Source organism: Mesoplodon bidens (assembly GCF_964165515.1).
Source record: "Mesoplodon bidens genome assembly, chromosome: 15".
NCBI lineage: Eukaryota > Metazoa > Chordata > Mammalia > Artiodactyla > Ziphiidae > Mesoplodon > Mesoplodon bidens.
The window spans coordinates 30,182,747-30,202,140 of NC_138171.1; the positions used below are offsets into that span (position 1 = coordinate 30,182,747).

The 19,394-nt window shown below is 38.9% G+C and overlaps 1 protein-coding gene across 3 annotated transcripts in view; it reads left to right on the forward strand.

The window, feature by feature from the left end:
• ATRN (attractin) overlaps positions 1 to 19,394 on the forward strand; it is a 161,753-nt gene that overhangs the window by 38,360 nt on the left and 103,999 nt on the right. For all 3 annotated transcript variants that reach the window (XM_081255495.1, XM_081255493.1, XM_081255494.1), the window contains exons 2-6: positions 2,194 to 2,277; positions 5,266 to 5,379; positions 11,934 to 12,062; positions 13,826 to 14,031; positions 15,542 to 15,710. In XM_081255495.1, the coding sequence (XP_081111621.1) occupies positions 2,194 to 2,277; positions 5,266 to 5,379; positions 11,934 to 12,062; positions 13,826 to 14,031; positions 15,542 to 15,710 (702 nt within the window). The remainder of the gene's footprint in view (positions 1 to 2,193; positions 2,278 to 5,265; positions 5,380 to 11,933; positions 12,063 to 13,825; positions 14,032 to 15,541; positions 15,711 to 19,394) is intronic.

Sequence of the window (19,394 nt, forward strand, 5' to 3'; positions counted from 1 at the left end):
TGTGTGGGCTGTGCTGGGAAGGGCATGACCTGGGGCAAGGCAGCTCCAATGGAACTGACAGCTGGATGCTGTCTGTTGACCACACTCATTTCTGCAGCTGGCAACAAGTCTTTTCTTGAAGAGATCTAGGTGTCGTAGCTAGGAGTGAGGAAATATTTCCTAGAAACCCTCCATCAGACTTCCCCTCACATCTAAGATTAGATTACATGCTGTGACAGAAGTAGTCGTCTTCTCTTCTCTAGTAAAGAGTCCTGATTTTTCACTGAGTATATGGTCATCTGGGATAATGGCTATATTTCTCAGCCTCCCTGTACATTTAGGTATGTCTAATTTTTGGCTAGGGGGTAAGTTGAATTGTCACGTTTGACTTAGAGGGCAGGGGTATGTACCTTGTTTTCTTTCAACTCCTTCCTGCTGTGTAGAATATGGAAATAATAACTGGAGTTTGTGCAGCCATCTTGGATTATGAGGTGGAAGCACATGTTGAGTATGACAGAGCAACAAGATAGCAGAACATTAATTAGCTCCCTGATGATCATAGAAATGCTTTATGTGCTCCAGGTTGCTTATGTTTGGGCTTTATATCTTGGTTTAAGCCATTACTATTTAGGTTTTTCTGTCAGTTGCGTTAGAACTTAATCTTAACTAATACACATTCCTAATTGGCAAGGGGCACAGGAAACCATGATTGGCTTAGAGTAATATTTTGGGAATGGAATGGATGTTGGGGAGTAAGACACAGAGACATTTATATCAGGCAAGTACAGCAGAGAGAGAGAGAATGCAAAGAAGTCGAGAGATTTGCAGGGGATGATAATTGTGATGGACCCTGGAATCATACCTAGGTAAGTGAGAAAGTGAAATGTGTGAGTGATGAACATAAAGAAGTGATAGCTGTGTGGATTGGAGGTCAGGGCTGAAGATTCATTGGAGAGGGGGAACTAGGCTAAATGAAGTAGAGAGAGCAGAGATGGTGGTCAGAGTGTAGGTCGCTTTAAATGGAGATTTTATGGTAGAGCTTTCACTCCTAACAGCAGGGCTGAAAAGAGTGGGTAACTAAAGTGGGGTAGAGGAAAAAATCGTTAATGGTGAAGTTAAGAAATGGAGAGGCTAGGCTTTGGATGGAACATCTTGGATGTGGCTGAATGGAAGGCAATGAGCTAGATGCTGATATCTCGAGTGGGTGGAGAGGAGTAATTGGGATGTCAGTAGATAACTCAGAAAGTAAAGGAGGCAGATCCAGAAGAGAGCATTTGTTTCAGGAGGGCTGACATTGTTGATGGAAGAGGGAGGAAAAGTGATCTGGAAACAGCAAAGAGGAAAGAAATAGCATCGTTAAATATTAAAAATTTCTACATTTCTAGTATATATTTCTACAATATATACTGGACATAAACTGAGAAAATATGTTTATAGTACATTTACCATACAAATGGGAGCTTCTTAATATAAATAGAGCTCTTAAACATTATTTTGAAAAAGATAACTTGGTAGCAAAGTGAGTAAAGAATATTGAGTCTTAATTTGCAAAGGAGAAAATGTAAATGACCAAAACACATGAGAATCTTCATACATCAGGGTTAGTACTAGTAAAAATATTAATGAGATACTAAGATGTGCCTGTCATATTGGCAAGACCTAAAATTATTGATAAACTTCAAGCTTGGCATGTGTGTGGGAAGTCAGGTGCTGATGTGCACTGCTCACAGGGTGTGGTAGATTGCCACTTCAGAAGAAGCAACTAAATGGCTGTGGTGGGTCTGTTGTGTGTTGTGGATTGATGTGCTTGCGCATCATAGTTATGCTGGCCACAGCGTTATTTATTGCATTTACACATTTTACTTGTAATGGTAACTGTGTGGCCTTGTTTTTTAAAAACCAACTGATATTTATAAGTAACTTCTTGTGGCCATTTTTATGGAAACAAAGTGTGATTTTCCCATCTCAGCTAGAAAGATGTATGTTTTTGTTCATTCCTGTTGTTTTTAATGTATTTGTATCCCCTTTTCTTAAGTGTATGGCATGAATTTGTTTCATCCAGATTTGTGTAATCTGTGTATAACTATCCAGTCTTTTTCTTCTGGTCATAGTATGCATCAGTGTACCCACTTGGATTGTATTGAGAATTAAGAAAGATATTATTAATATATGAAATTTTGATGGATTAAATTTTTTTTATTTTTTGAATTACAGACTAACTGGATCTTCTGGGTTTATAACAGATGGACCTGGAAATTATAAATATAAAACAAAGTGCACATGGCTCATTGAAGGACAGTAAGTAGTAATGGCTAATGTAATTTTTTTTTTCCAGGATAGAGCTCATTGTGAGATTACTTTTCCAACATGTAAAATTAACAATCTGTGGCAACTGAAAATATTTTTTATTTGGTAACCTTTACTTTGACAAGTGAATTTGATTTTCTTATTTTCTTAATCTTCAATGTTAATTGAAAAAAACTTATGTGTTGATTTGCAAATGAATTATACACACCAGAAATTTGTATATTTTCAGTTGTAATAGTTAAAAAACCGTTACAATATTTTATTATGGTTGAGGTATATGAAGAAAATTAGACTTCACTTGAATATGTAGTAGGGAAGGGAAGAGATTTTAATAGGCCTATTTATTTATTTATTTACTATTTTTAGTGATTTAACATATGGAAGTTTATTTCTTCCTCACATAACAGTTCCAAGGCAGGTGTTCCTGGTCAGCAGGAAGCTTTCTTCCCATTGGTAGTAGGACCCAGGCTCTGCCATTCATTCATTAGCTTCACTGTTTGCTAACTGCATCCAGCAGGAGGGGAAGGAGGAAGTACGGAGAAAGCAGACCTGCTTCTTAAAAGCTTCTTGCAGAAAGTGTCACATGCATTCACTTGCATTGCAACCATTAATAACCCTTTAAAATAATTGTGGACAGTCTGGAAGACTGGACCAAAACTGGACAAGTGGTAATTTCTTAAAACTAAATTGCAGTGTGGAATCTGAAATGATCCTAATGAACTTTTAGAACTTGTTAAGTTAAAACTGGTTTTCTGTGGGACTTCCCTGGCGGTCCAGTGGTTAAACTCCACGTTTCCACTGCAGGGGGCATGGGTTTGATCCCTGGTCAGGGAACTAAGATCCCACATGCCGCATGGCATGGCCAAAAAAATATATATATATATATTTAAAAAAATTTTTTTAATTGGTTTTCTTTTACTTTAAATAGATCTTTAACCCATGCATGATTTTGTAACATTTGGAAAATATTGGTTTACTGAATTATGCAGGTCTTCCAGGTGTCGATATATTTCATTATATGAAATTTAAAACATCACCTTAGTTAAAAATCACCATCAATCTCATCAGAAAATTTTAAGCATTGGGAAGTTGTATCTGGGTGGTAGGTACAAATTTTCCAAAACTCATTATTGCTTTAAAGCTTATATTTTCTTTGGCAACAAATACAGGCTTGCTTTGTTCATTTTCACGAAAATATCTACCAGATATCCAAGTCTAAATAACCATAGTTTTTACCTCTTGGACCTCCTAAAAGGGCCTCAGGGACCCTGGCATTGTGTGGACCATACTCTGAGAATTGCTGCTCTAAGGAGCTGTCTGCCCTTGCCCTTTCTACCAGTTCACTCCCATCTGATGTCCTTCTCCACTGTTGCTCTGAGTATGCTGTCAGTGGTTGCTCCACCTCAGCCTAAGCATAAAACTAAGCAAAAAACTTCAAATCTTCCATTTGCTTATCCACATATTCAGCCTGTCAGTAAGTTCTATCAGTTTTCCCCTCTAGAATATCTCCCCAGTCCTCTTCATCTTCAGCTCTACAGTTATTTTAAGAACCACCAACCATCCTCTCTTTCTTGGGCCACTGTAATAGCCTTGAAATTGGCCTCCAGTTTTTACCTTTGCCCCTTGCCCACCTCTCACTCACTTATCTTACTCCTTCTGTTTGCTATGTTTCAGACATGCTGATTTTCTTCATGTTGCTTGGACACATCAACTTCTAAAGTCTAGGACTTTAAGGCTGTTATTCTCTCTGCCTGAAACATTGTCCCCCCAGGCTTTTCACGTGGCTTATCTCTCGCCATTCTAATCTTTTCCAAAACTTTCTGGGGTATCACATGGCTTATCTCTCGCCATTCTAATCTTTTCCAAAATTTTCTGGGGTATCTCCCCACCACCTGTTGTACTACTACATCGCATTCCTTTAATTTCTTCCCAGTATTCATCACAATGTGAGTTAGCTTGTTTATGTATTTATTTAATTGTTTGGTTAGAGATTTTAGTTAGACAAGAAATATGGGGTAGATGAAAGGTTCAGGCTGGAGACATATAGTTAGGAATCACCAGGATATAGATGGTGTTGATATTACCAAGAACTTTTGGAGTAGAGTCTTTGGCCTAAAGCCAGGTTGGAGAGTGAAAAGGTGAGTGGGATGTGAGGAAATGGAGAAAACCAAAGTCTTCTGTGGAGTTTCAGAGGAGAAAGGGATAGGTCTGATAGTAGCTGGAAGGAGAGTTGGGATTTAAAGTTTTTTGTGTTTTGTTGTTTTTTGTAAAATATGTGATACTTAAAGAGATTTAAGTGTGGACTTGGAAGTTTTAGATGAGAGGGAGATGTTAAATATTTGAGAGATGGAAGGAAAAGTAGGTAGATATATCTATTTTAGAAAGTGGAAATTTGAGAAATTTTTGTCTGAGTGCTGAGCATAAGCAGGGAGATGGGACTGGGTGGTCTGAAATAGAAATTGAGAACTAGTAGTAGGACTGCTGGCAGAATCGAAGCACCAGTACTGGAACCAGCCTACCCAGTGTTGTGACTTTCTCCAGCATGGCTTAGTTTTCTCTAGATTCAGTCTAGGTCAAAGCAGATAACTGGTTTTCTCTAGACCAGGGCTTCTTCCAGGGAGTTCCATGAAAAGGCAGAGGGGCAGGCAAGTTTAGAGGATTGGCAGGTGTGTTTGTAAAATGCTGTAGTATGAAATCTTAAGTTGAATAAGAAAGGCTGATGGATTGGTAAAGAATGGCCACTGTTATAGACTATAAGGCCCAAAGATGCATAGACCATGTCTATTTTGTTTACCATTGCATATTTAGTGGTCTCTTGCACATAGAAAGTACTAAGGAAATCTTTGACAAGTGAAGGAGTACTGATTACATACTATTAATTTCTTCTCTCTATATAAATTCTTTAAAAATCTATATTTTTTCTCAGATGTTTTATAGTGATTATGATTATTATAAATTACTTTTTTCTGTTCTTTTCAGGCCAAATAGAATAATGAGACTTCGTTTCAAGCATTTTGCTACAGAGTGTAGTTGGGACCATTTATATGTTTATGATGGGGACTCAATTTACGCACCCCTAGTTGCTGCCTTTAGGTAAGCTCAGTCATATAAATACTGGTTAACCATTGTTTGATTTCTGGATTCATGTATCTCCTAGATTGTATTTTTACTGGATTCACCTTTTTTATCACTTAAAACATTTACTTCATGGAAAGAGTACTAGTTATGGAGTCCTATCACTTGTGTGCTAGTCCTACTTTGGTTTCCTGTAGCTTCTGGGTAAGTTTTTGGGCAGAGTACTTGACCTCTCTTTTCAGTTTCCTGATCTATAAAATTGTGATAGTAGTATCAAATTTACCTACTTCTTGTGGTGGTGGTGAAGTTTACATCTAAAAATGTTTTGTGAGTAATATAGCGAATATAATATTTCTGTGAAAAATTAAATCAGGAACCATGTTCATCTTGATCCTTGTTGTGTTCTTCATTGCATAAGCATTTAGGAGTTATTTGTTGAATTCAGATACAGCTCTGTGTGTGTGTGTGTGTGTGTGTGTGTGATGTGTAATTATGTATATACCTTAATATGGGTGAGGGAGAAGTTTTGGAAGAGTATATGTAAAATGAACAGTGGTTACCTGTGGAGAATGAGGAGCATTCCAGTTATGTGTTGTGATTTTTTTTTCTACAGTATATTCTGTGTTTGTTGTTAAACAGCTTAACACCAAATACATGGGGTGCTCTGAATTGTTTTGACATTTTACTTTTTATTCACAGTAAGTAGCTGTGTTGTTTATTATATTTTTGACCACATGCAAATTCAAAACTGTTCTATTTTTCTTCCTTTTACTTGATAGAGGATTTTTAAAATATATTTTTTCTAAAGTGCATATCCTTAGAGAGTCATAGTTGTCAGCTGACTTTCTGGATTTCTTTCCCTCAAATATTTGATTTCCCTGACTTTAAAAGAAATCAATTTAACAAATATTTTTTGTATTCCTCACATGGGGCTGGTTGATGTCTCTTGTGGGTGAGGAGATAACAGAGAGTGAACAGAACGTGAGGAGGCAAAGGACAGCTGAGATCAGGGGACCAATGTGCCCTTGTATTTCTCCACTCCCTTTGGCTTAGAAATCTCTGCAACATGTCTTTGAACTGAGAACCAAGGCCATTTTCTGGGCTTTAGAGATTCACTTAGAGGGCCAAAGAACAGGGTGGATAGGCCATGCTAAGCATCAAAATGTCATTGGCTACATGTTGGGCATATACATCTTTATGCCAGAATTTGACTCATACCTTGTCTTATAGCAAGAGGCACCCCAAACTTTAACACAGCACAAAAACTATCTGTAGTATGATATTATCATGATAATAGTACTTGTTGGAGGTTTACTTGATACTGCATTTGTTAATCAAAACTCCCCTCTTTATGTGCCAGGCACTTTGAATCAGCTTGCCATAGCCCTGTGGGAACATCTGCCAAGAGGGTATGCATAACCCTGTAGTTCACCCAGACTGTGTATTTAATGAGCAGACATGTGAACCAACAGTGACCATAAAACAAGCAGAAGGGTATAACTGTTTTAGTCAGTGACTTTTGAGAGAAGCCACAGTATATGTACAGACAACAGGAGGGTTTTTAAGCTTCTATAAAAAAGTTTATTTACTGAAATGTATAAATTAATGCATTGATTGTGTTAAAATTTAACCTATGACATAATTGAGTGTGCATTTTCTAAAATCATAGTGAGATAATGTATGTTTAGTAATTGAAATTTACCTGAAACACAGAACCCCTGAAGCACTGATGTGCAGAAGAATTTGAAAATAACTGTTTAGGTCATAAGGCAATGTCACAAGATGGGGAGCTGAGGAGTGCTGTTGGGTCAGGAGGGCTTTGGATAGAGGAATCAACCCAGTGGTGATGTTCTGGGGGACCAGAGTGGAGTGAGCCTGGCAGCAGATAGTTCAGCCAAATAAAGAAAAAGAGAGCCACACAGGATTCAGAAGATTTGGACTTTTAATCTGCGTTCTGCCCAAGGCTCTGCATGAGTCTGAATAGTTCATTTAAGCACTCTAGTCCTCATCTTCTGAAGCCTAAAATGAAGGTGTTGTACTGTGTTTTCTCTGGGTGTATTGCAGTCCATGAAGTTTAATTTGACTCTGAACTGGTTGATCACATTATCTTTTATGTGCTGAAATTCTGAATAAAATTTGTTTAACAAACAGAGTTCCATTACTGGACACATTTGAGAACCGCTAGAGCAAGTCTCTTCCAGCTGCACAACATTATGACTTTGTGGTGCATTCACTTCAACAAATGCATAAGTGCAGCACCTTTGTGGAGCACCTGCTCGCTCTGCTCAGATCTGTTGGTAGGGAGATGCAGAGGTGGTAGTGGTGATAGAGCAGGGAGAATAGTTTTCCTCTCTGAGGAAATTCTTATTCCTTTTAGAGGTTTTTGTTGTTGTTATTTTTAAGAAAATAAGAAAGTTTTCCTTATTTTTAAGAAAGTCAAATACTGATGAGGCATTTGTTTAGGCTGTGATGCAGAGCTGTTAGAGGAAGTCTTGTGAAAGTGGGAGTCAGCCTGTCCAGCACCCCATGGAAATCGTGGTCAGTTTGTGGCAGGTAATCAAAGGCAGGCACCTCTTTTGTGGCTATGGACCCTCCTTTACCACTCAGAAGTATAGATGCTGTTTGGACCCATCCCCAGGCTCCTAACCCTGACTTTAAAAATCTGGCTTACCTTCCACATCTGCCTGTCCTTGCATGTATAGTTTTGCAAGGAGACAGGTGTGTCAAACTAAGGATTTGCCAACTATGTAAACTTACGTAGTATAGTTGGCAAAGTCAGACCGTGCCCCAGGTGTGTTCAGAGAGCCCATATCTGTCTGGGACAGTTATGTTGAATTAAGACAATACCTTTAGTTCAGTGATTTTCAGAAATGGTTCTAAACAATGGTACTCTGTATTTACAATATAAGATTATGAAGAACCCCAGGGCAAGCAGTTCTTGATTTTCTCAAGTTGAACAGCTGGCTGCAGCCTAAGCTGAGCCTGCATTTATTTACCTGCCTAGGGGCAGGGGACAGGGAGGTGGAGGCAGCTCAGGGTGACAGTTGAACGGCAAGCCTGCAGCATCACTTTCTCACCCACACACTTCCTATTGCCTTGCACACTGGGTTGAGTTTTATATTCATTTATTCTGTACAAAGTTTATTTTTGTCATAAACCAGTTGTTTTATTTTCACACTGGGAAAAAGCACATTCTGAAGCTGTCACAAGTTTTTGGAGTGAAAAGAAGCAAATGTGTAAGTCTCTCTGACAGTAGGGAAGCCGATCCCCTTTCTCCAGCAACGTGGTCATCCAGTGCAGGTGGCCCTCCCACTCCTTCTGACTCTCGATCCTTTCTCCCTCCACCCATTCTGCCGTTCGTTCTATACATTTAAATGTCCCCACCATATAAATAATAAATACCATTAGCCATCTCTTATTGAGCACCACTACTGTGAGATGCTATTTAAGCCCTTCACTTGCTTAAACAGTTTGATTCTCATTACATTGCTGTGAGGTAGATAGGATTTCTTTCATTGTGCTTTTGAGGAAGCTAAGGCTCAGAGATGTCAGTGACATGCACAGGCTTGTGGAACAAGAATCAGAGCTCACATCTCTGACCGTGAAGCTCATGCTAAGATAACAAAGAGTGTCCTACATGTGACTGAATCCCCCAGTCCTTTCCTGTGCCAGTATTTCTTATGGCAAGATTGCTTTTGACATACGTGTTTCTAGGTGGCCCTGCTCTTGCAAGTACTTACCCCTCATCATTTTAGGGGATTCTGGTATATAAAACTGATGAAAGCATGATGATGGTTGAAACCTTCATTTAGGTCTGTGATCAAATGTCATTTCTTCCAAGAGTCCTTCCCTAAATGCCCTTTCTAAAGTAGCACTTTCTGTTCTTTTACTCTGTTTATTTCCCTTCATAGTATTTACCTCTACCTGGCATTATATATACACACCTGTGGGCCAGGGGTTGGGGGTTCGTATCTAGGCTTATTTCTCTGACATGAACTCCAGTAAGGGCAGAGACGTCTTCACTGTTGTATTCCTGGTACCTAGAACAGTGCCTCATTTGTAGTAAGTACTTAGTATTTGTTAGTTGAATGCATAGTAGAAAATGCTTCACTGTTTTGCAACCCCTAGTTCTGCCTGCATATTAAAAACTTGTTGAATGAAAATCCCATCCCTTCTTCCTCCTCACACCCTTCTTATTATATGCTCTTCCACTCATTTTTATATGCACTTGTATAAATGCACATGAATGTACACATATACTAGGCCCATCGTCTTGCAGCTTGTTTTTTTTTTTTTTTTCCTTTGCGGTACGCGGGCCTCTCACTGTTGTGGCCTCTCCTGTTGCGGAGCGCAGGCTCAGTGGCCATGGCTCACGGGCCCAGCCACTCCACAGCATGTGGGATCTTCCTGGACCGGGGCATGAACCTCTGTCCCCTGCATCGGCAGGCGGACTCTCAACGACTGCGCCACCAGGGAAGCCCGCAGCTTGTTTTTTTTCCCTACTCATCAGAATGCCTTGATGAGCGCCTTGTCAGTCCTGCAGACCTAACGTATGTAATGACTCATTCATCCAGCTCCCAGATGACCATTTAGGTGGTTTTCAACCTGTTCTCATTCTGAGTAGTGCTGCGGTGAGGATTCTTATATATTTGTGTATGTGAGCAAGTGTTTCTTCAACTAAGAAATAGAATTGCTAGGTCATAATGAATGAGCATTTGAGATAGTCATCAGCCCAAAAGTATGTGCTTTAGGAAAGAAAAGAGGCCCGTGTGGCTGGGGTTGAGAGAGTGAAAGGAAGAGAGTACGGATCTTCCTTGGCTTATGATGGGGTTATGTCCTGATAAACCCATTGTATGTTGAAAATATTGTAAGTTGAAATGCATTTATACACCTGACCTACTGAACATCATAGCTTAGCCTAGCCCACCTTAAATGTGCTCAGAACACTTACATTAGCCTACAGTTGGGCAAAGTCATCTAACACAAAGCCTATTTTATAATGTTGAATATCTCATGTAATTTTGAATACTGTACTGAAAGTGAAAAACAGAAAGGTTGTCTGGGTACAGAGTGGTTGTACATGTATTGGTTGTTTACCCTTGTGATCGTGTGGCTGACTGGGAGCTACAGCTTTGTGCTGGTGCCCAGCATCATGAGAGAGTATCAACAGCATATCGCTAGCCTGGGAAAAGGTCAAAATTCTAAGTACAGTTTCTACTGAATGCGTATCCCTTTTGCACCATTGTAAAGTCGTAAAATTGTAGGTCAAAAAACTGTAAGTCAAAAAATTGTAAGTCAAACCATTGTAAATCGGGGACCATCTGTAATAGATGAGATGTTTGTTCATCGGATGGGGTTATGTGTGTGGAACAGATTGCACAGGGCCTGGTAAAGAGTTAGGCTTTAACTGAATGAGATGATGGTGGTACTGAACAATAACTGGGCAAAAGATAGGAGCATATGAAGAAAAGCAAAAGATGCAAGTAAACATAGGAAAAATGATTAACCTCAGGAGTATAATTAGAGAAGCTCAAAACCACAGGTTAAAAAAATCACTTTCACATATTAAATTAGCAAAACTAAAGTAGGACTGGTAATTCTCCTTGTTGGCAGGGTTAGGTGGGATGGACCCTTTCATTCTCTATGGGTGGGATTTCAAGTCACCATCTCTCTTCTGGAAAGCAAGTTGGTATAGGGATTAAGAGCCTTAAAGCCATCATTTAGACCCTTTGACTCGGTAATTCTTTCTCTTTGTAGACACCCAACAGATACTATTGTGGGCTGAGCTCTGAGTAAGGTTCTAAAAGTTCTGAGGGAGCTCTTAGAGACATAGAAATGCTTATGGTACATTACTTGTAAAATAGAATATGATATGTAACATGGTATCAAATAAAGAAAGTACATCAGAATGCTAATAGTATTGGGATGATGGATGTTTGTATATCAAACTTTTATTTCTGTTTTTACTATTGATGTCTTTCAATGGTATATGTTTGGTATCCATCAACTCATAAAGTTTGTTACTTTCTGTGATTGTGGAGGTTTACTCAGTTTTTCAAAGGAGTATTATAAAATGTTTTACTTAAAAAAAAAGAATAAGGTCATCGGTTTCATATCTCATTTAAAATATAACCTAGGGGCTTCCCTGGTGGCGCAGTGGTTGAGAGTCCACCGCGGATGCAGGGGACACGGGTTCGTGCCCCGGTCTGGGAAGATCCCACATGCCGCGGAGCGGCTGGGCCCGTGAGCCATGGCCGCTGAGCCTGCGTGTCCGGAGCCTGTGCTCCACAACGGGAGAGGCCACAGCAGTGAGAGGCCCGCGTAACGCAAAAAAAAAAAAAAAAAAGATATATATATATATATATATATATATATATATAAAACCTAGAATAGAGAAGAGCCTAGCAAAAGATTCAGATCTGTTCCTGTGCATTTATCACAGGAATTTGGCCCTCTTCCTAGAAGTGGCTTTTTAAATTACAAGGGTGAAATCCAGTTGAATTTGTGTTCTGTCACCATGTGATGTGTCTGTAATTTTTCTTCCCTTTATAAGACATGTGTTTTCATTTCAGCGGCCTCATTGTTCCTGAGAGAGATGGCAACGAGACTGTCCCAGAGGTCGTTGCCACATCAGGTTATGCCCTGCTGCATTTTTTTAGTGATGCTGCTTATAATTTGACTGGATTTAATATCACTTACAAGTAAGATATTTAAGTCTAATATTTGTGAATTTTTTCAGAAGACTGTATACTTTGTTTTAACAATAATAATGACTAACATATTGAGGGTTTACAATGTGCCAGGCATTATGCTAAGCAGTTTGCATGAATTTTCTCATTTAAAGTTCTTTTAAAAACCCAGTTACAGGCACTGTTTTTCTGCTTCTTTTATAAATGAGGCAAGTGGCAGGAAAAGGTAAAGTAAATTGTCAAAGCAGTGGGACCAGAGTTGCAACCCAGGTCTTGCTGCTGTTGAGCTTCTCCTGGAAAAGAGGGGCATTATCCATTCCTGCCAATGGATAAAAACTTCGGAGGAGTTTGCTAAGTACAATTTAACAAATATTAGTAGTTTTCATGTACTCAGTAGTTGGCCCATTGATGACAACTTAGTTGAGGTTACAAAGGAAATGTAGACAGACAGACTCTGGGCAGCTTTTGGAATTTGTTGCAGTAGGAGAGAAGCTAACTTCTGTCTTTTCCTTTTTTTCCTAAGAAATATTTATTTTCAAAAGTAGTTAAATTCATAAAATGCCATAAGCAGGGGGTCTGTGATAAAGAACTTCTGTGGCCCACAAAACCTAAAATATATATTATCTGACATTTTACACAATACGTTTGACATCTCCTAGTATAGCTGGTAACCCCCATGTGTAACCTTTATACTGGGTTCTTTTTCTTGCCCATTTTCTCAGGATCTCAGTAGTCTTTCAACCCTATTTAAAGCCATCTTTATCTTGATTGGTATGGTGATTCAGTTTTTTAGGTACCCAAGGTTTGTGACTTAGCAGCCTGGGCAGCTCATCACAAGCCTGGGTTTGAAAAGTAGGCATATGCATTTATTATATTATATTATAACATAGATTATAAAAATACTGTATATACATACTTATAAAATTTTATTATAAATGTATCGTGAACTGACGTTAGGGTGTAGGCATGAATTTTTTTTTTTTTTTTTCAATTCAATCTGCTCTCATTTTATTGAACTTTTGTATGTGGTTGAATGTTAATTAGCTTGTTTTGTAACTGATTCCTGATTTTCTGGCATGCTTTGCTACAAAATTCCTTTTTAGTTTTGTTTACACTCTTACAGTATCTTGCTAATCCTGTTATCCCCCCTTTTTTAAATCAGAATTATGTCTTTTCAAAGTGTTGTCAATATCATTGTCATGTTACTATGCAACACTTTATGGTTAAACTCATGTATTACGTTAAACTACCCCTCCCTTTTCTTGCATCTGAGATGGGTAGATAAACTTGCTAAGGAATTTAATACACACCAATCTGAGCAATAATCTTAAGCAAATCTGTAAATTTTTAGAGACTATCCAGAGGAATGAGGATGGTAGTGTATTGTTTGCAATTTGTTTTATCCTTTTCTTCTCCAGACTTGCTAGCATGCATTTTATAATGCTCATCATTTGTGGGCTACCAAGAATTAGGGTAGTCATCCTGTCCTTAAGGAGCTAAGCCTGGATATTTTGCAAGAATCTCTCCTCTTCTTGTAATCTCTTTAACTGTCTCTTCTTATGAGAATCCAACAGGTTTAATTTGATTTTATTACTTGCCCTAGTTCTGCAGGGTTGAGTGACCCCATTTAGGCTAAATGGTAAGTACTGCAATTATGCTTGTGAATGAACTGGCTAGACAGTGAGATTTCTTAAGCCTTGTGTAGGAGGAAGTTCTGCTAAGTTAATCAAAGTGTTGCTTTGTGTTGATTTAATTTCCTTCCACTATTTTTATAGTTTTGATGTGTGTCCGAATAATTGCTCAGGCCGAGGGGAATGTATGATCAGTAATAGCAGCAACACTGTTCAATGTGAATGTTCTGAAAACTGGAAAGGTGAAGCATGTGACATCCCTCACTGTGTAAATAACTGTGGTTTTCCTCATCGAGGCATCTGCAATTCAAGTGATGTCAGAGGATGCTCCTGCTTCTCAGAGTGGCAGGGTAGGAACTTCTTTCTTTTTTTTCTTTCAATTTACAGGATGTTTCTAGTTTAATAAGTTGTAGATTGACTTTATTCCCAATATCTGTACCATTTATGTTAATCAAATATCAGGAAGCATTTAAGTTTTCATATCTCTTTATTCAGCTTCTTACAAATCTTTGAATTTCATAGATGTATGGTTGTGGTCTCTAGAGATGTGGAGCAGTTGAACGTTCTTTGCAGTTCATTCATGAATTTAGAGAACTTGGTCTCAGCCATAAGACATAGAGAACCAAGCTGGGAGGTGGAACAAGAGCTAACAATAATGGTCTCTCCACAGAAACTTTCAATAAATTCAGAGAAAATTGGGGTTGATTATACAGTAGAATCCTAAAGCAGTCAGTTATTGGAATTATCTGCAGATACAGATTATTAAAGAAGCCCTTTAGCAAATTCAAGGGGTGGGTGATAACAGCTGTTACTGATTTGGTTTTTTGGTTTTTTTTTTTTAATACATTTACCCCTTTCTCAAACACATTTATTTTGAATTTCCAGAAATGTGCTTGTTAAGATGCTTTAGTTTGTTCGGTTTGGCTGACATTGAGCAGTTAAATAATTGAAGTATTTGACTACCTACCACTTTGCAAATGTTGGAGCAGAAGCCAAACCTCTCAAAAAAGGAGTTTCTTGATTTTGCAGGAAATGGATAGTTTGTAATACTCCCAGGACTAGTCTTTACATTTTAGCTCTAAAGTTTTTATTGTTTTTTTTTTAAATTTATTTATTTTTGGCTGCGTTGGGTCTTCCTGGCTGTGTGTGAACTTTCTCTTGTTGAGACAAGTGGGAGCTACTCTTTGTTGCGGTGCGCAGGCTTCTCATTGCAGTGGCTTCTCTTATTGCGGAGCACAGGCTCTAGGTGCACGGGCTCAGTAGTTGTGGCGCATGAGCTTAGTTGCTCCGCGGCACGTGGGATCCTCCCGGACCAGGGATCGAACCCGTGTCCCCTGCATTGGCAGGCGGATTCTTAACCCCTGCACCATCAGGGAAGTCCCTAAAGTTTTTCATTTGAATTAATAATTCCTTTGTCCACTCTTTCCTCTGAGAGCCGCTTAAGCAAGTATTTCATTACTAAAAAATCCTAACCTAGATATGGTCAGGTCTTCATTAGAAAGTATGTGATTTTGAATTTTATTAGAGATTACCCTTGGTCACTACCTTTGAGTAAATTGAAAGCACAAATTAAAGGGATTTGTCTGATATTTAGATGCTAAAGGAAAGACTGTAAATATTCTTTAGATAATTTGCTGTATTTAGATGATTCAAACTTGAAACGCAGTAGTTTTCTTTTTTTTTTTTTTTTTTGTCCTTGCTGCACTGCATGTGGGAATCTTAGTTCCCCTGACCAGGGATTGAACCCAGGCCCCCTGCAGTGGAATTGCAGAGCACTGACCACTGGACTCCCAGGGAATTCCTGAATTGCAGTAATTTTAAAGCTGCATTTTGTGAAGCTAATTTATTATGTTTTATTAGGTCCTGGATGTTCAGTTCCTGTACCAGCTAACCAGTCATTTTGGACACGAGAGGAATATTCTAACCTAAAGCTCCCCAGAGCCTCTCACAAAGCTGTGGTCAGTGGAAATATAATGTGGGTTGTTGGAGGATATATGTTCAACCACTCAGATTACAACATGGTTCTAGCGTAAGTTGTTTTAAAAATTTTTACAAGAAGCTTACTTTTCCATTTTGAAAATATTTAAAGTAGAGATAAGCAAAAAGAAAAGAAATCATTAGTAATTGCATTCCTGAAGAAACTCTCTGTTAGTATTTAGTAGTTGTATTCTAGACTTTTGGGGACATATTCTTAGTTTTTGAAATTGGGAGCCACAAAGAATTCATTGCTGTAATAAAGAATAATTCATCTTTTCCAGAAACTGTCTCTCAGATTTTGTGTTAGGTACATATAATAGGTTCTGTATAAATAGGGGATTGCTTTGTCTCTTAATTAACATTTCTGTAGGTTAAATGGCTTGCATTTATAGTTTGCTAGTGGAAATTATGCCATTCTTTAATACTTCCCAGGGTTCAAGGTCTTTTGCTGGTTCCATGCTGCTCATCCTGAAGGGAGAGTCTATTTTCACGGTGGAATTAGCTATGGAGTTTGACTTTGGGGAGAAATTTTTGAACACCTACTGTTGTGCTGATTTTGTGCCCTGGAAATTTTTTCTAAACATTTTCTACTAATGAACATTGTCAAAAATCAGCATCTGTTCTTTAAGGAATTCTGGAAATATGGCAGTGATAGTATAGTTTCTGAATCCCCCAAACATAGTCATTAAAGCACAGAGAACAACTAGGATAGCAAAATAAAAAACACATGGATAACATCTATAACAAACTTGGTCAGAAGGCATCTACACAAATAGGCGGGGTTAAACCGTTGACAGCTACAAGACCTGTTTGCTATCAGTATCTGTGTAGGAGTAAGCAAAGGGGAGTGGTGGTCCCACCAGCAGTAAACCCAAAGACCCGCTGGGAAGCTCAGCAAGCTGCTTTGAGAACAGCATCTGGAATTGGGAAGATTTTGCATGTTCTAGTAGGGGGTATGAGCTCAAGGGATCTGTAGTAGGATCTGAAGGGGCTGGAACAGTTTGTGCCTTATTAGCTCTCAAAAAACCAGCCAAAGACTCTTTGTAGGAGAAAGTCCCACACTGAAGAAAAGCTGCTGGGAATAGAATTCAAATTGAACAGGACAGGGACAGCAGAGAAAGAAAGTCCAGGTAACAGTCTGAGAGGAGAACAGAGCCAGGAGATCTCAACAAGTAAGGTGCCAAATAGTTGGACACTACACTACAACAGAAGAGGAGCTAGTGAGCTGAGAAACTAGAAAAACTAGCTAAATCAAGCATCTCCTACAAGGGTTCAGGAAAATTTTTTTTTAATTAAAAAAAATTAACTTAAAAAATTAAAATTTAGCAACAGAAAAAAAATCAAGGTCAAATCTCATAGAAAGTTATTATAAAAAAGAAGAGAATAAGTAGAATAATACCCCTTCAAACATGAAAGCATAATAGAAAACCTGACAAAAATTATAACTTAGTATTCCAAAGTAAGCTAACATACAATAAGAAAATGATAAAAGACATGAAAGAACAATATAACCAGGACTAGAAAAATTCAGAATGAGATGATAGAAGTTAGGAAAGAATTTTAAAATAATTTCAGAATTAAAGACAAACCTAGAAGGAACACAGTAAATAAACACAAAAGATACTCCTTTAGAAATAGAATATGAAAAAAAAAGAAATAGAATATGAAAAAGGAAATTTTAAAAAATCATAAATAAATGAAGGTCATTTTCCCCTATTCTTTTTTTTTTTTTTTTTTTTGCGGTACGCGGGCCTCTCACTGCTGTGGCCTCTCCCGTCGCGGAGCACAGGCTCCGGACGCGCAGGCTCAGCGGCCATGGCTCACGGGCCCAGCCGCTCCGCGGCATGTGGGATCTTCCCGGACCGGGGCACGAACCCGTGTCCCCTGCATCGGCAGGCGGACTCTCAACCACTGCGCCACCAGGGAAGCCCTCCCCTATTCTTTATATGATAAGTACAGTTAAAAAACCTGGACATTACATATAAAACAAACGTAAGAAAACTCTGAAGAAGGCAGTCTTATTAGGGACCTCAAGACCCAAAAAATGACATAATGGTAAGTTCCAAGGGTTTTCCTTTAGTCTCATATATCTCAGACTTGATGTTGGAAAAATCAGCAGTCTGGAAATGTTAATAGGTATAAGCTGAAAAAACCCCAAGAAAACCCTGTTTTCTCTAGCCTGAGGACCAAGAAAGGGGCAGCTTATCAAGACAGAAAACTTTTAGACAATAACCACTCGACCTTAGACAAACAGCACAGAAAGAACTGTGACTTCACCCCCACCCCTGCTAGCAAAGTGTTAGTATAGAGTCTAGATTTCCACTTATGCCAGGATAAAGTGAGGTGCTCCAACCACCCCCCCATCCCACCAGGGTAGGGTTAGACACCCCCCCATCCCACCAGGGTAGGGTTAGACACCCCCCCATCCCACCAGGGTAGGGTTAGAGAAGGCCATATAGGGAGCTGAGACTTACTTCTCCACCAGGCATTAATGAGGCCTCCCCCACCCCTGTGACATCAGTGGAGACACTGTGGGGAGCCTGGATTTCTACCCCTGCCTGGCAGCAACAGCAGTAATGAGTAGACTTTCCCCTCTCTCCACTGGGGTGGTGTCAGAGGAGGCCTGCTATAACAGAAGATTTAAATAAGATCCAGAGTCTCATGTCATGATGCCCAAAATGTTGAGATTTCAACTGAAAATCATTTGTCATGGTAAGAGCCAGGAAAATCTCAACTTGAATGAGAAAGGCAATCAAGAGATGCTGACACCAAGGTGACACATATATTAGAGTTATCTGACAAAGATTTTAAAGCAGCCATTATAAAAATGCTTCAACAGTTCTCTCAACAACAAAATGGAGAGGACAGAGGAGAGAATCAGTGAACTTGAAGATAGAACAATAGAAATTCCTTAATCTGAACAATGCAGAGAAAATAAAACATTTAAAAAAGGAACAGAGTTTCAGAGACCTGTGGACTGTAACAAAAAATCTTAACATTTCTGTCACCAGAGGAGCCTTGGAAGAAGAGGAGGAAGAGGGTGTGTATGAAAAAGTATTTGAAGAAATAATAGTTGAAAAGTGCCCAAGTTTGGCAAAAGATATGCATGTACAGAGTCAAGAGATTGGGTGAACTCCAACAATCCCAACTCCCACAGGAGTTTACATTTCATTAATTCTTATTCCATCTCTCATTCTCCTGCTCAGCTGTCATACTGTCTTTTCATTTTTTAGATCTCCACCACATTTTCTCCTGTTTTCCTGCTCAGCTAGTGGCCTTGTTTCCCATTTCTGTTTTGAAAGATAAAGGTTATCAAAAGAGGACTTCCACAAACTCCCACCACCACATTTAGCAATTACCTACATATTGCTCATTTTTCTGTCTTCCGTTTCTTTACATTGGAACTGTCCAGTGGACAGTTTCTGTTTTGGTTATGATGGAAATGCTCTGTGTTTACACTGTCATGTCACTATCCACATGTGGTTATTGAGCACTTGAAATGTGGCTAGTATGACTAAGGAATGGATTTTAAATTTTCAGTTCTGATTCCTCATCTTACTTGATCTTTCACAAACATTCGATAAAACTGGTCTCTCCCTCCTCTTTTAAACAGTTTCTTCACTTGGCTTCCAGGACTCCACACTTCCTTGACATTTTTTCTAACTGCCCATTCCTTCTCAGGCTCCTTAGCTGGTTCCTCTTCAGCTAACTGACTTCTGAATGATGATGTGCCCCA